The 16,990-nt window shown below is 45.3% G+C and overlaps 1 protein-coding gene across 1 annotated transcript in view; it reads right to left on the minus strand.

Moving 5' to 3' along the window:
• The window catches only part of LOC114609702 (DNA-directed RNA polymerase III subunit RPC1), a 38,221-nt gene extending 21,428 nt beyond the window's left edge, over window positions 1-16,793 (minus strand). The window contains exons 1-15 of the mRNA XM_028754104.1: window positions 16,614-16,793; window positions 14,134-14,269; window positions 13,746-13,883; window positions 12,214-12,385; window positions 11,800-11,954; window positions 9,121-9,360; window positions 8,837-8,999; window positions 8,584-8,720; window positions 5,994-6,097; window positions 5,713-5,854; window positions 4,138-4,278; window positions 3,009-3,078; window positions 2,099-2,226; window positions 1,813-1,951; window positions 654-818 (exon numbers count right to left, since the gene is read on the minus strand). Coding sequence (XP_028609937.1) covers window positions 654-818; window positions 1,813-1,951; window positions 2,099-2,226; window positions 3,009-3,078; window positions 4,138-4,278; window positions 5,713-5,854; window positions 5,994-6,097; window positions 8,584-8,720; window positions 8,837-8,999; window positions 9,121-9,360; window positions 11,800-11,954; window positions 12,214-12,385; window positions 13,746-13,883; window positions 14,134-14,269; window positions 16,614-16,657 — 2,074 coding nt within the window. The 5' untranslated portion in view covers window positions 16,658-16,793. The remainder of the gene's footprint in view (window positions 1-653; window positions 819-1,812; window positions 1,952-2,098; window positions 2,227-3,008; window positions 3,079-4,137; window positions 4,279-5,712; window positions 5,855-5,993; window positions 6,098-8,583; window positions 8,721-8,836; window positions 9,000-9,120; window positions 9,361-11,799; window positions 11,955-12,213; window positions 12,386-13,745; window positions 13,884-14,133; window positions 14,270-16,613) is intronic.
• Between the last annotated feature and the right edge of the window lie 197 nt (window positions 16,794-16,990).

Raw genomic sequence — 16,990 nt, forward strand, 5'->3', positions numbered from 1 at the left:
ACACACACACACACACACACACACACACACACACACACACACACACAAGCAATGAAACTCAATTTGGGACACATGCAAAAATCACTTGAGATGGCCAGGTGGTAGTGGCACACACCTTTAATCTCAGCCCTCAGGAGACAGAGGCAAGTAGATCTCAGTGAGTTCGAGGCCAGTAGGGTCTACAGAGTAAGTTCTAAGACAGCAGGGATACACAGAGAAACCCTATCATGGAAAACCAAAAGCACTTGACATATACACTGTACCCCTCTAAGTGTGAGCAAGCAGAAGAGGGCCGTGTAAGCACAGCAGGCTGATACTGAATCATCTGGTTGGGATGCAAGGGAAGCCTAGAGGCTGCAGACCTTTCCCAAGTACCTGGGAAGCATCCCATAAAAGGCCTTTCATGCAGTGTACCCATTTATAGACAACAGGAAGCTACTGCAAGTTCTGACTAGAAAGGAAAAAAAAGGAAATCAAATTCTCATCCTCAACATGGCAGCCCTAAGTCAACCTCACTAAGACATGCACAAATGACTTAACATTCTGTCCTGTGTGGGTGTGGGGATGAAGCAGTGGAAGAGCACACTCGTAACACACTACACCTTTCCCTACTGCAGCATTAACACGGAACATGAAGCTACTGAGACACTCACACAGGTAGACAGGAGCCAGCCTGGCAAGCCGAGACATGGCATCGGCAGCCTCATTCTGCCCCCAGTCTCGTAGCAAGATGTAGAAGATGTTGTTCTTGGATCCTGAGCCCAGGGTCCCTTTGTCCATGCTGCCGCACATCAACTCGCTGTTCTGGATGGTGACATCTGGAAGGTTGATACTGACAATGCATTTAAGTGAACAATTATCTGGTTGAGAATAATGCTTACATCTTGAAAATTCAAAGTACAGCCAAAGAATTTCTCCTTAAAAATTTGTTTTCTGAGAAGGCAACAAATATGAGAAGAACCAGTATCCCTCCAAACACTAGACACAGTAGAAGTTCTGACCTTCCAAGAACTCAGGAGAGCATCCTGGAGATTCACACAGCTAGTCCCAAGGCCCTGCTAGCCACAATGAGTTTGATTCTCACTATGCCAGGGACTGCTTACCAGTGAGCTGGGGAGGGCTAAAAACGATTGTGCTAGACAGTAACCACTGCTTGTGAACCTCACCCGGAGCCACTGTTTTTATTGAGACTCAAATGAATTATATTTAAATCCTCTTTCTGTTAAACTGAATCTTCATGTTAGCAAGACTTCTTTCTGACAAAGTAAAATCAGTTTAAAAAAAAACATCAGTCTTGAGGAGGGGTGTAGCATCATGCATGAGGCCCTGAGTTCAATCCTCAGCACCAAAACAGAGCGAGGTGGAACTGCTCACCACTGAAGAGCCAGCTAGCTCTCCTGAAGTGAAGCAGAAAGATGCTGTCAGCTCCATGCCGGCTTGGGCTACAGTGTGAGACTTTATCTCCATTAAAAATCTCACCTAGTAGTTGTGCTGTTAGACAATGAACACATTGTCTAAAAGGCATATATAATAATAACAACAATTGTAATGATAATCACTTAAACTTTGATGCTCACCTGCTCCCTACCCCCTCTCCCCAAGAAAAAAAGAAAGTGCACTAATTGACAAAAACATTAAAAAGGACCACTCTGACCCGGGATCTCTGTTATCTACAGGAACGGAGACTGACACTTCCTAAAGAAAACCTTTCCTCCTGGGCCTTTGTAGAAACAATGGAGGTGGGCTTACAGAGTGGGGTTCACTCTCGGCCATCTGCTTGCTCCTACCATTTCCTCCCTTCCTTCCACTCACAGGAATCGTTGGTGCAGAGGTCTTCCCCCTTGCCACAGTACTGCTTGCCCTTGGTTCGGAGGTTGGCCCTCACTGGATTGTCATCACTAGGTCTGAGGATGACACTGAAGATCTGCTTTCCGGTCCATAGAGTGACAGGCTGGAGGAAAGAGGGGGCAGATGAGGGCTGGTCTGCTCTCACCACAGCCCACTTCACTAAGGCAAGAGGGTGCAGTGGGGACAAGCAAGCCCAGCAGCAGCACAGTCCCCTCCACTCCACCCTCAACCCACACGGACCCCAACACACCTTTAGTATTGTAGGGGGTGGAAGGCGCACTTTAATTTTTTCATCTTTGCCAACCAGTATTGAAGCGATGATCTGGCAAGCCTTGGCTCGATCAAAGAAAGTGTCCTTGAGGGTGAGGAGGTAGGCACCTAAGAAGGCAAAGAATCAGCACAAAAAGGAAAGGAACCATACTTGGGGAACGCACACATTATTAACCTTCAAGTCTGTTTCCAAGAGAAGAATTAAAACGGAGGTGCGGACTGTGGCCCTACTCTACTCCAAAGTTAAGTGAAGTGGCTTTGTTTCATCCCCTGCCTCAGTTCCCCTGTGGCGGTGCCTCTGCCTGATACTAGGCCTAGAGAACCTCTAGTTTCAGGAAGATCAGCCTTGGCTGCATCATAAACTCAGAGTCAGCCCAGATGAAGCCCTAATAAACATCTCCCAACACATACTCAGCCTACATGAAGACCTTCCAAATTGCTCCCCAAGTTCAGCCTATATGAAGTCTCACCGAATTCCCCAGACTCAGACTCAGCCTACCTGAAGCAATGCCCCCTGCCCCAACCTCCTCTCTCTAATCCTCCACCACAAAAGAAACAACAGATAAATAAATGGAATGTTGGTACAGCTCAGTGAGTCTACCCAGAATCAAATGATTAAACAACTAGTTAATAAAAAAGACTTCCAGCAAGCTCAAGGGCAAATGACAAATCTAAACACAGGGCAGAGCACAGAGGTGCACATCTACAACCCTGACATCTGGAAGTGTGGGACAGGATTCTGAGCACCAGCCCAGCCTAAGCCATACAGGGGACCCTGTCTCAAACTAACACACAAATAGCATACATGAATACTGTTCAGTTCAGGCCATCATGTGAATCACTGTGGCTAGAGAATTCAGTCACCTTTCAAGTTGACTTTACAAACTTACCTGTTAAGAAGTCCTGAATGGCCGCAATGAGTGGCTCCCCATTTCGTGGGGTTACAAGGTTCGCTTTGGTCTGAAGGAGAAACAAGTACAGGTCAGACACTCTAGCTGGACACTGCAGCCTGCACCACACGACTGTTGAGCCGAGAGGTCTCTACCCAGCATTCTTATTACCTTGTAGTTTTCTTATCAAGGGAAAGAAAACTCTAGTAGGCACTCATTCTGTAGCCCAGGCTGGCCTGGAACTCACAGCCTCAGCTTTTCCAGCACTAGCATTAACAAGTGTTGTCAGCTAAGAACTCCCTTCCCTGAGTGTTAGGGAAATCAGCCAAGTCCATCATTCACCATGCTCACAACAGAACTGAGAAAGTTCTCTTGTTTGAGCTGTTAAGTTCTAACAGCACTTGAGAACAAACAGAAGTTTCCAGAGGAGGAATCTTCTAACTTTAATGAGATGACGTGGAGTGCTCCTGTGACTGTGGGTTTTCTGGGCCTCCTTACTACCTCCAAGACCCTGTCAGACAAAGACCTTTTACTTCACAACTGTAAGCCACTACACAGTAATGGGTCTGCGGTGGGGCCAAGACCCACTCACCTAGGTTTAGAAAATAGTGAAGTGCCGTTTAAGAGGCCAAAGCAGCATGCAAAACACTTCAGGAAAAGTTTAATTTAGAACATATATGTGCCAAAAGCTACTAGGCAATCCACTTAGTAGGGCACCTTCCCCCAACAAGGTCCATACTAGAACTGATGGACTTCCCCCCCCCACCCCCTTTTTTGAGACAGAATCATGTAGTACATGCTGGCCTTGAACTCATAATGTTCTTGTCCCTACCTCCAGTAGGCTGAGTCTCACTCTGTAGCTCAGGTTCTTATGTGCTGGAATTACAGGGACACATCATCATGCTAGGCTACTTCTTCCCTTCTCTTCTTTTAGAAAGTTTCCCTGTGTAGCCCTGGCTAACCTGGAACTCTTTCTATAGAGCAGGCTCAGAATTCAGAGATCTACCTTTCTCTGCCTCCTGAGCACTGGGATTAAAGTCATGTGCCACCCCCGCCCGGCTGAGCCTGGCATTGACTGCACTGCCATTTCATATGGAGCCCTTCTCACAGGCAGTGTCCCACTACCTACCCCCATGAGAACAAGGGCCTCTGCTTTGGCTTCCTCTGTCTGAGGAAGATGAAGGTTCATTTCATCCCCATCGAAGTCTGCATTGTAGGGGGTGCAGACACATTCATTGAATCTGAAGGTCCGGTGGGGCTTGACCCTGGCCTGTAGAACACCAAACAAAACGAAATATGAAAAGGACTTAGGCATGTCCAGAAGAAAAGGATTTCTACATGTTCTTTTGTGGTAAACCTACTCATTTGTAGATTTAGTCAACAAGCTCTGGGAGACCAATGTAACATACTCTAAGGCAGATACCAACACAGGAGACGGTATGTACAGTCCATACTACCCAAGCATTCATAAAGTTTCACAGAGTTTATAACAGGTGGAAGCCAAAGAACAAAGAACCTAAGCCTATCAAGTAAGGAACTTGGCAGTGGCTGAGTCCCACCTCCCCAGACTGAAAAGGAAGGGAAAGAACTAGCCATGAATGCTGCCTTTCCTCTGTGAACTGTACTGCAGGGTGAGCCGCTGCCCTAACAGCAAAGGAAATACTTTCATTAAAATTTGTCTGGATAATACATGACAACAGAAAGAAATTAGAAATTAGGGTTCCCTTTGTGGGCTCAGTATTTGAATCTTTTGGTTATCATCAGCAAGAGTGGGTGGGCAGATTACATGAACCTCCCCAAACAACATGATAACCAGCACCATCTATACATTAGTTCTGCCAAAAGCTGAACCGGAGTCTGAGCCCTTCAGGCTCCTTTCGAGCTCAAAGGGTTGAAAAGCAGTAGCAGGACCCACAGACACAGCTCTTCAAAGCCTTGTCTGCTTCTGCTAGTAAGCCCATGACACTCCACACTCTTCAAGAGGCCTGCTGAGCGAATCTTTTAAGCATTTTAGTTGCCTTTTTTTTTTTTTTTTTTCGAGACAGGGTTCTGTTATAGCCCTGGCTGTCCTAGAACTGACTCTGTAGACCAGGCTGGCCTCGAACTCAGAAATCTGCCTACCTCTGCCTCCCAAGTGCTGGGATTAAAGGCGTGCACCACCACTGCCCGAGCATTTTAGTTGCTAAGTTAACAGGCAAAAAGCAAACTCAGATGATTTTCTGCCTATTTTATATAAAGCTGTGTGCACAATACGTTTGCCTTTGCAAACTGAAACCATTTCTGCCTTTTTCACAACAACTCCCACTTAGATCTGTGCCACTGTGAGCCGTGTATGGTTCTTACAGCTCGCATCTGAAGAACTCTCGGGGAGCTGCAGACGGTTCTGAGGTTAGAAGCATTGCTATTCCAGAGCACTCACGTTTGGTTCCCAGCCCATCCTGGTCCTCTAGTTCAGGGGTCCCATACCCCCTTTGGGTAACTATAGGTACCTGCACACATATGGTGCACACACACACACACACACACACACACACACACACAAAATTTTAAAGGCTAAAGTAAGTTTTATTTAAACCTAAAGGGAAAGTTCAAAGTTATAAAACTTTGAGATTTCCAGCAATTTTAACTCACTCAGAATTCAGCTCTGTGTATACCCTATAAGTTCCCACTCAGCAGGAAGTAAGAGAGGCAACCTCATACTCACCAGATGGGCCATGATGCTCAGTTTGTGCAGTGAGGGCTGCCGGTTGAACAACACCACGTCTCCGTCTATCAGGTGTCTCTCTACAATGTCACCAAACTTGAGCTCCTGAGCCATCTTTTCCCGATTTCCATACTTCAGGAACCTAAGGGTGCAGGATACATATGGTCTCTGAACTAAGTTCTCTACACTCCAAAATGCCACTCACTATCTGGAATGCATGCCATGGTCCTGGTAGCAGTACTGTAAAGCAAGTTAATCCCACTCAACTGAGAAGGCATTACCTTTTCATCTGCATGTGTCTCTGTTGGATGAAATTGGCTCCTGGGTGAACATCAGGACCATTTCGAACCAGTTTTCTCAAAAAATGGATGTTTGCTTTGTTCACCTATGGAACCGTGATAAAAACCACAGTGAAACAGTCTTTCCTTTCATAAGCTAGCCAACAGTACTCAGTTGTTCCTTGTATAGATTCTAAGAGGAAAAAAGCTACCATAGGGCTTGACTGAAGTTTAAGAACAAGCTGCAGACAGGAGCCTAGATCTAAGGAGGCATGGCTAACTCTCTTCTCAGTCTTCAGTCTCCTCATCTGTTCTGTACCGTACTGCACTGTGCAACACTGTACTGGACTGCAATCTGTGGCAACTTCATCTGCCAAAGTCTACTAGGCTCTAAGACTTAGAAGATATGGCATGGCAGCAACACCACAGGCCGTGACCTGCTCCAGCCACACTCTGTAACTTCTCAGTCAGCAGTTCCATGGGAAAGCATCAGATTATTTTTCATTCAAATGAGGGCACATTGTTACTGGCTTACCACAAGCACTGATGATCCAGGCTGTCTGTAAATCGAAGGCTAATCAGCAAGCTTTTCTAAGCAGGCCCTTCAGTGCTCTAGATGTCCATGCAGAGCAGGGTTGGGTGTCACCACCATCTTATATAAACTCACAGAGTATGAACTGAATGCAGACTGCTACAGCCTGCTACAGACCAGCAACAGCTTTTGAATGATCAAACTCCTTGACTCTGTGATTCTACAGTTTAAAAACTAAGAACCCATCCCAAGAAAACTAACTAGGAAGAACTGATTGTTTTGATTATTTTGACAATTGTGGGGCCAGAAGTTTTTGGATGGCTAGACTACAAAATGCACAAGCAACCAAGAAACACTGACTATTTTATTTAATAGCACTGTTTAGGAAAACGTTTTCAGTGAAATAAGTAGTTTAAAATATGGGGATTAAGCCAACAAAGGTGTTCAAAGTGTTGTTGGTAGGAAAAACAAGTGGGGAACAGAGGAGGGAATGTATGCATTCATAAACAGGAAGCATGACAGAGAGATACTCCGAATACCGCACTCCCCAAACCGTCACGCATCTCAACATGCACACATCTCTAAAACGTGCAACCCAAATGGTTAAGGAACACTGACCGAAGTGAAAACAGATTGAGTGGGTTTTGATGTTTGGGGGAAGCCTGAGCTAGAGGGCAGGACTTTTTGTTTTAAAACACTGCTGAATAAGCCTGAGATGAGGCCTCAGTTCCATCTCTAGCACTAGGAAAAAGAGAAAATAAAATACATAAAAAGGAAAAGCTGATTCTTTTGTTTTGCAAATATAAAAAAGCTTTGTGTTTTCATCTGCAGCTGTCTCTAACTGACAGCACTATGGTAAGAGCTGGTGAGACAGCTCCACCGTGCTTTAGTTAAAGCACCTGCCAGTAGGTTTGAGGACCAGAGCTCAATCACTGGAACTCACTGTGGAGAGAACTGACTCCTGAAACTGTGCTCTGCCTTTCGCATGCACACTACAGGACACGTGCACTCACGCATGCATGTGTACACACACATACACAACAGAATAAAAACAAAATACAAAAAAAGTAACTTAAGTTCTTTATCGATCAGCCCTTTAAAACCTTAAAAAGCTGAGCTGGGCAGTGTGGCACACGCCTTTAATTCCAATACTAGGCAGACAGAGACAGGAGAAGCTCTATGAATTCAAGGTCAGTCTGGTCAACAAAGTGAGTTACAGGACAGTCAGAGCTACAGAGTGAGACCCTGTATCAAAACAAAACAAAACAAAACAAAACAAAACAAAACAAAACACACCTTACCAAAACCAAAACTTATAAAACCTATTTTTGGCAGACTGGAGAGGTAGCTCAGTGGTTAAGAGCACTGACTGCTCTTCCAGAAGTCCTGAGTTCAATTCCCAGCAACCATATGGTTGCTCACAATCATCTGTAATAGGGTCTGTTGCCCTCTTCTAATGTGTATTATTTATGTATGTATACTCACATACATAAATAAAATCTTAAAAAACAAAACTAAAACAAAACAAAACCCTATTATTGACTATAGCTATTTGATAATAATTGTCTCCTCAGAGTCAGGGAGATGCCATTTTTGGTCTGTGGTGCAGGGTGCAAGTAAACGATTGCGTGTTTATGTGCCTGGCACAAGTAGTCCCAGGTTAGACCTCCACCACTACAACAAACAAACACCCAACAACCACCCCCTACAACTATGACTGTACCAGTGCAGATGTTACAGAGGCTGTTTGTGTTTAAAGTGAAATGAACTGGAGAGATGGCTAAAGGGTTAAGAGCACTGACTGTTCTTCCAGGAGTCCTGAACCTCATGGTGGATCACCACCATCTATAGTGGGATCTGATGCCCCCTTCTGGTGTGAAGATATACACAAAAACAGGGCATCCATTTAAAAACAAACAAAACCCCCATAAACAAAGAGGAATGAGATATTTTTACAGAGCTGTGTGGGTTTCTGGATATTTGCTTCTATGTGTAGCATGAACTATCAAAATGAAAACACTGGACCATAAACAAAGAACTAGGCAGCTGAATGCTACTTACTTTCTCAGGAAAAGTTAAAATTTTGGCCACATGAACTGGCACAGCTACTTCATCAATCCGGAGGTTAGGGTCAGGTGAGATCACTGTACGGCCAGAAAAATCCACCCTCTTCCCTGACAGATTACCTCTAAATCGACCTAAATAAATCAAAACATACTGTGAGTCCCATGACACACTCTGTGCTGTTTGGTGGTTAACAAACAGACATCTACTCCCTCAACAGGAACAATGGCACATCTTGTTAGGAACACACCCTGTTTCCCCTTCAGGCGCTGCACAAAGCCTCGAGTCCACTTCTTAGGAGCCATGTTGAGAGGGATGCCAGAGAGCTCACTGTTGATGTAGAGGGCACACTGCAGCTGCAGGAAATCCCAGTCCTCCATGATCATCTGTGTCTTGGCTCCGGAGATCCGATGCTATGAGTACAGAGAGATCAGAAACAAGCCTGCTGGCTCAGTCTTCTCGGATCTTACTGAGCAAACATCTCCAGATGCACTCACTGCAGGGTGCAAACGTTAATGAGAAGGAAACACTGACCTTTTTAATAACATCATTTAGGAAAATGATCTCTGTCAGTTTCATTGTCAGATCATCCTCATTGGTTCCAGACTTCAAATCACTCACAACAGAAGGTCTGATACATAGGGGAGGCACCAAAAGTCGGGTGAGAATCAAATCAGAGGGCTTTCCAGCTTCTGGGTTCATCAGAAGTAAAGGGACATCTTCAGCTGGGATGCGCTTAAACAAGTTCAGAACTACTAAGGGATTCAAGTTCTCCTATGAGAAGTAGGAAGGAATAGGGATAGTAGGTTAGTTTCTTTCAGGTTGGTAAGGTTATCCTTCCCTGTTTGCTTTGCTTGGAGACAGGATCCCATATAGCCTCAAACGTGCTACGTAGTGGAGAATTGCCTAGGGCTAGCTGGCCAGCCAAGCCCTGTCTCTGCTTCTCCAGAGCTGGGATTCTAAGCATCTCTCTGGCTACCCCCGACATCTGGGTTCCAGATACTCATCACAAGTCCTTTTACAAGCACTTAACTGACTCTCTGTTTTCTTTTTATTATAATTTTTTTCTTAATAAGCTTACATGTATTACCTTTGAATTAAGCTCATTAAATGTAAGTGTTATGTTGTGAAGGAGGGCCAGGGCTCACAAGACTCCACTCCTAGCTGAGGAGCCCCTGCTAATTGATGGCCCTTATGGAAAGGAGAGCCAGTTCTCTTTAAGGGTGTGGCTCCTGGAGGAGCCACATATCCAGTGATGACCTCACTCTTGATAAATTTGACTTCATGGATTATTTAAGAGACAGAGAACATGAAGCTAGGAAGGGATATGCCATGGATCTGAGGGGATGTAGAAGAAAAGTAGGGTGAATATAATGAAGATATATTGTATGCAAATATGGACTTCTTAAAGAATCAACAATATTATATTAAAAACGTTAAGCTATGAGTTGCTAACTTATTAAGAACTATACAAGTGATCAGAGATCTAAAAACTCTAAGAATATAGCCAGGCATGGTGTCACACACCTTTAACCCCAGCTTTTGAGAAGCAGGGGCAGAGGCAGGCCAGTCTGGTCTACATATTGAATTACAGGACAGCTAGGACTACAAAGAACAGTGGTTCTCAACTTTCCTAATGCTTTGACCCTTTAATACAGTTCCTCACGTTGTGGTGACCCCCAACAATGAAATTATTTTCATTACTATTCATAACTGTAATTTTGTTACTGTGTTTTCTGATGGTCTCAGGTGACCCCTGAGAAAGGGTTGTTCCATCTCAGCAGTTAAGATGCACAGATTGAGAACCACTGACATAGAAAGACCTTGTCTCAAAAGCAATATCAAATTGGGGCTGGAGAGATGGCTCAGTGATTAAGAGCACTGACTGCTCTCCCAGAGGTCCTGAGTTCAATTCCCAGTAACTACATGGTCGTTCACAACCATCTGTAATGGGATCTGATGCCCTCTTCTGGCATGTCTAAAAAGTGACAGTGTACTCACATACATAAAATAAATAAATAAATCTTTTTTTAAAAAACAAACAAACAAACAAACCCACCCCAAAGTCATTATGTGGCTTGCTTTCCACTTATTAAATTTTCTGGGATTTTACTAACTAAATCTTACATTTTAATAATGAAATGTTATACTTAAGTTGACATTAACACATATCTAGGAGAGAAACAAAGTAAGAAAGAAACATCTGAATAGCTACTGCCATTAGGACCCCAAAGCATGGAAGGCAACTATGAACAGGAGGGATGACATTGGTTAAGTAACTCCTGTCTTCCAGCCATGAACACCTCCCTACCATCTGAGAAAATAGGGTAGGAAATCTTCAAGGGCACTGAGAAATGGTAGGAAAAGAATAGAGAGAGGTCAGACCTCAGCTGAGAACCAGTTACAGCTAGACAGGACACTGGAATGTCATGAAACTGAAAGGCCAGAGGACTGGAAAGTCTAGAAACCACTTATTAGCAAGAGCAGCTCTCCAAGAGACTCAACAGCCTGCTGGGGGCACTGGGAAGAGGCTGCTGGCAACTGTACCCTACACAAGGATGCAGACACCAGGAGCCATAGGTAAGGAGCATGGCAAGCAGGCAGAGATGATGTGGGAGACTGCTGATCTCCACCGAGGGACTAGTCACCAACCTCAGGCTGTGTACTGTGTGACATGAGTTTGAGGACTTACTAGTCTTTTGGGGACAGACTATAATTCCTTATGGACCTGTATTGCTTGAGAACCACTGCCATTGATCCTTTTCTACTCAATCATGTGGTGCTACCCACAACAGCATACACTGGGCTGGACTAATCAGCTCCACCCATGCTTGTGGGAGCACAAGCCTGCAATGCCAGCACTTAGGAGACTGGGAAGTTATGGGAATGGAGAATTCTGGGCTACACCCTGAGACCCTGTCTACCCTCCCCACCCCCACTAGGAAAGAAAAACACTAAAGGGAATTCACAAACAAGTGGAGTTACAAAGCCAATTCAAATAAACTTTGTACCAGACATACACCTATCACAGTCCTGGGAGCTGCTATGGGGAAAGTCAATATAAAACCCTCGTTACTTTTTGAAGAATGTACTGGGGATGGAGAGCAGAGGAAGAGGGAAGGGATGCGTATGAGTGCATTTGTATGCATGTGCATGCCCCTGTATGATGTTTGAGAGGTGCAGGTGAAGGGCCAGCATACACTTCCAGCTCACCTGGGCCCTTCCCAGCAGTGGTTCAACCTCCTTGTTATGTTCAATGGCCGTCTCAAAGGACTGCAGAAAGTTTGATACAATTGGATCCACGACTTTTTTGTTTGTCTTGTATTTTTCATGAATTATCTTCAGTAAACCACATTTCTTTACGGTACCTACGAGAGTGAATTAATTTACCAAGGGTTAAAAAAGTCAGGTTCTCAGCTTTTCTGGCTAAAGGTTATAGTCAAACAAAGCTGCTATGGCAGTCAAAGGGAGAGGAACATTTTCTAGGAACACACCAGCTGCTGGACCCATAATCCTAATTCACAGGAAAACAGCTGGTTTAAAAACATCATCCAGAACCAATCCATGAAAAAAAAAAAAAAGAGTGAGCAGAAGAGCCATCAGTGATCCTCTGGGAATTCCCCTCACCATTAAAGGCACCACAGTAGTGACAAGTGCTTTTCTTCCGGCACTTATCTGAGATCTTCTTCTTCAGGCCTCGCTTCTGCAGGTAGGTTAGGCCAGGCCTCTTCAGGAAATCTAGAAACTGTTGCTTCTCTTCCTGGGACAGCATAATGTGGCAGCAGGTTTTGCAGATCATCTTTCAAAGGATAAGCAGAATGGAGATAAAGATAAGAGGCTAAAAAATTCCTCCTCTTTAAAAATGTCATCTCTGGAGCTACCGAGATGGGTCACCGGCTATGGTGCTAACTGCCAAGCCTGATCACCTGAGTCCAATCCCTGGGAGCCACAAGGCAGCAGGAGAAAACTGACTCCTGTGAGTTATCCTCTGATACCCATTGAGTGCCCAAACACACACACACACACACACTAAATAAATAATACTACTAAACATCACCGCTTTGTTGTGTACATGGAGTGAATTATCACGAACCAAGATCTACACATAGAGGCAGCCCATGTTCGCAGCACATTACCGGTGCTCAAGGCCAGATGGCAAGATTCTGTTGCTGTATTCTTCTTTGTGCTTTCTGTATTGTTAGAACTGTTAGTATTGTTGTGCAGAGTTTGAGACTGAAGCTAGGGCCTTATGCTAGGCATGTTTATCAATATCTGCCCTATGGTCCTTGTTTTTTGTTTTGTTTTGTTTTGTTTTTTTGTTTTTCGAGACAGGGTTTCTCTGTGTGTAGCCTTGGCTGTCCTGGAACTCACTCTGTAGACCAGGCTAGCCTCGAACTCTCGAACTCAGAAATCCACCTGCCTCTGCCTCCCAAGTGCTGGGATTAAAGGCGTGCGCCACCACCGCCCGGCTGGCCCTTGTTTTTTGAGACAGAATCTTGTTATTTAGTTCAGGCTGATCTTGAACTCACATGTCTCAAGCTAGCTTCAAATTTGCAATCTTCCTGTCTCTGTCTCTCTAGCCCTGTGATTACACGTACACACCACTCCTATAGTTTTTAACAGTTGGAATCTAGATTTTTAAGACCTTAAGATAAGGTTTCATTGCACAGCCCCAGCTGGTGTTGGACCTGGGATTCTCCTTTTCTGCTTCTTGAGTGCTGAGATTAGTATATGTTAAGCCTAGCTTAGCACTGTTTGCAATGAATAAACTCCCACTTCCACTTGGGTGGATTTTTTTTTTCTTTTAACATGTATTTATTTCAGTGTGAAGATGTGACTTTATGTGTATTTATGTGTGAAGATCAGAGGACATTAAGAGTCAGTTCTCTCCTTCAACAACATGGGACCTGGCAATTGAACCCAGGTGCTCAGATTGGCATCAAATGCCTTTACCCATTAAGCCAATTCCTCTGCCAGCTATTACTTTCTCAAGGAAAACAGAATATTACGGAATCTGTAAGAAATTTAACATAATGCAAGATTATAACACTACGTGCTTAGTATAGAAACTTCTCCTGGATATATCCCTCCTCAGTCACAGTTCCCAGATTCACTACAATGCCCCTGAGTAAGCACTGCTGAACTTCTCCCTTGCTTACCTGTAAGATGCCAATGACAGCTCTGAAGTACCCGACATGAAAGCATGGTAACTCTAGATCAATGTACCCATAGTGGCCTAGACAGTCGGCCAAGTTCTTCCCACAGGTCTCACAAGGCCGATCCTTTTCACTTGTACCCTTTGGGGGAAAGAACACCCAGCCATTAGTGGAGAGCACAAGAAAGGGGCCCAATCCTCATAACTCACAACCCGCTGGAAAGCCAGAGTGTCCATATGGGTCCCACAAAGGCTAGAGTTCCTGATTCAGACTCAGATATGCAGGGGAAGGGGAGGGTAGGGGAGGGGGAGAAACCCTGGCTCCTTTTTATATGGCAAGCCAACTGACTGAGTGTGTCAACTGTGGAACACTGGGAGGGACAGGGCCTTACCATTCTGTGGTCAAGCACTCCATACAACAAGGGGGCGTGGTTGTTGTCTTGGCTGTACAGGTTCTTACTGACAACCTGGATATGTGCCTGCTGGCGCATCTCCTCAGGGGACTTCATTCCAAAACAGATATGGCTTCTGCAGTGGGAGCAAACAGGGAAAAGGTATATGAAAGCCCATGGATCTAGGCACACACACGGAAACAACCAAAACCAACCTGCCCTCCAACTCAATGGACAAGCTCATTCCACCAGACCCAAATATAGTTTAATAACTGGGTCTTCCTTCAAAATACCCCTTTATCGTATGGGAAATTTTCTATTTTCCTCATGAAATGTTATTGCTCAAGGTCTCTCCCTTGGTGGGTAGCCTAATGATGAACACACTTTTTCATGTTACTGTTCTGCAGGCACCGGTGGTTCACCCCCACTCTCTTCCCTGTCTATGCTCTCAGGGTTCCCGACACTCCAAGTGTCCTCTCCTCTCTGTACACTCTCCTTCTGTACTGTCTTCATTTAGTCTTTTAGTGTCTTTTGAGGTTTCTTCTTCCATTGCTATCACTTAGATATTGGACCCCCTCCCCCATTCTGGGTCACACCCCTCCTCTTCTTTTCATTGCACAATCCTCCCAGGGATGTCCTTTGTATATAGAGACGTCTTCCAAACCTCTTTACGTTGGCTGACTCTAGCCAAATGGGCATGGGCATTTCCAAATCAGTGTATCTGAAAAGCTATGTCTATATCACACATGTACCGACTTCCTCCCCTTTGCTATTTTCTAAGAAACACAGTCAAACAACAATGTACAAAGACAAAGAGTTTCTCTAGAGATACTGTCCTGCTTTGAATGAAAGACTTAACATCTTGAGAGTTAACTATCTGTTTGGAGTGGTGGTGGGGCTTGGAACCAATGTCCCATGGAGTGTTAACTATTCATAAAAGATAGAGAGAATTAAAATGATATGGAATGGTACACCAGGGTCTGGTCAGCATGCCCCTCTGCAGAGGTAACCTTCCAGCTGAATTCTAAGTAGGAAGCGGCAATTAGGAGAATGAACATCTGAAGGAGAAGGTAAAGGTCCCTGGGCCCACACACACTGGGCATCATCAAAGAATCACATCAAGTGGCGCAGCGGTGGACAGACAGCTAAGGGGACAAGATGAACCCAGTAAGGCCTGCAGGGGAACAGGGCTGGGAATTAGGACGGAATCAAGTGTCAGTGTTATCGAGAGCTGCTAGAGGATCCAAGTGACACAGATCTAGTTCCACTTTGAAATGGAGGGTCTTGCTCTGTAGCTTGGGCTAGTCTTAAACTCCTGACTTCCTGCCTTGGCCTGAGTGTTGTGACTATAGGCTTGTGCCATCTAACCTGACCTCATCTGCCTTCTAAGAGCATCCCTGGGGTGCTGTGTGAGGATCCTTATGGGTGGACACTGAGAAAAGCTGGGAGGTCACCCAGGTAAGATGCCTGTCCCAGTGAATGGTAACCCACACAGAATTCTATCACTCTCATCTCTTTCCTACCTCTGTCTCTACTTCTCTCTTCCATTTTATGCCCTATGCCCCTTTAAATCCACTTCTCTCCAATGTCCCCACATCCACCCTCAGACCTCTGGTCCCAGCTCAAGTCATCATCATTGCCAGTCTGGATCACTGTCATGACCTCAAACTGTGTCCTAAGCAAACATTCCAAAAGCTTGACAGGACTTTCAAGACTCACATAGTATTCGTCCCCTGCTCCACTTCTATCTGCCCACCCTGTACCTCCAGTACTCGTTTTAAAAAGAGGCCTGGTCTGCACTGAGCCCCAACTTATTCATCACTTGGTGCTCTCCATATCCCCTCTGCTTGTCCCTGCATTTGCCACAACCATGGCTGATTTGTCTACTCTACAACAGACCAAGCAGAAAGACTGCATTCGTGCAGAACGCCTAGTGCAGAACACTGGCCTCAATACACTCTCTTATGCAAGTTGAAGGAAAAAAAAAAAGATTCGCCTTAAGCCTCCCTCCTCCTCCAAACAAACAAAACCCCCAAAAACAAAAACTGAAAACTCATAAGGAGGGTCTAGGGCTTAATAGTTAAGCTTTGAAACAGAGAGCCCAGAATACCAGCTTGGTTTCTGAGTCTGCCACCTAGCCGCCTGTGAGGCCACTTTCTAGCTGGCAATCTTGAGTCAGCATACACAGTCTCCTCGTGCCAGAGGAAAAGATTCGCTAAATCTTTTTAGCGAAAAGATTGCCAGAGGAATCAGCGCAGGGATTCGGGAGGTGGCATCTTTGCCTAGAATACCTGTTCCGACACGGTTCCATCCATCCCACTTTCTCCACTGTACCTAAGGAACTCTCCCACACCAGGATCTGAAATCCCATCCTGGAACTTCTTTCTTCGCTCCTTTAACAACTGTCCCTCACCTGGGACCCTCGGGGACCCGGGACCTCAGCCTCCACCTCACCCCCACCCCTCCGGCTGCGTCCTTACATTTTCTTAGCCACATCCGTCTCGCGAAACTGCTCCTTCACCATGGTGCCGGCTGGCCGGACGCCCTTCTCGGAGCTGCGACTACAAAAACCACTGTCGCTGCACCTTCCCGGGGTGCTTAGGTAGTCAGGGGTAAGGAAGTAGAAGCAGTCTTCTCGGCCACCGTAGAGCACCGCACGTGCCGCTTCCTCTTCCGCAGCGGGACTTTATGAAGAGAGGCTTCGCTCACGCTGCTTTGAACCCTCCCTCTAGATCGCCACCTAGCGACTCTTGTTTGAAAATGCATTTATGTCGCGCAGATCAAAACAATGCCTTTCCCAGTGGATTTCTCAGAAAGAAAGAGAGAGAGAGAGGGAGATAGAGAGAGAGGGAGGGAG

This window comes from Grammomys surdaster, unplaced genomic scaffold, assembly GCF_004785775.1.
Source record: "Grammomys surdaster isolate TR1022 unplaced genomic scaffold, NIH_TR_1.0 125979, whole genome shotgun sequence".
Taxonomy (NCBI): domain Eukaryota; kingdom Metazoa; phylum Chordata; class Mammalia; order Rodentia; family Muridae; genus Grammomys; species Grammomys surdaster.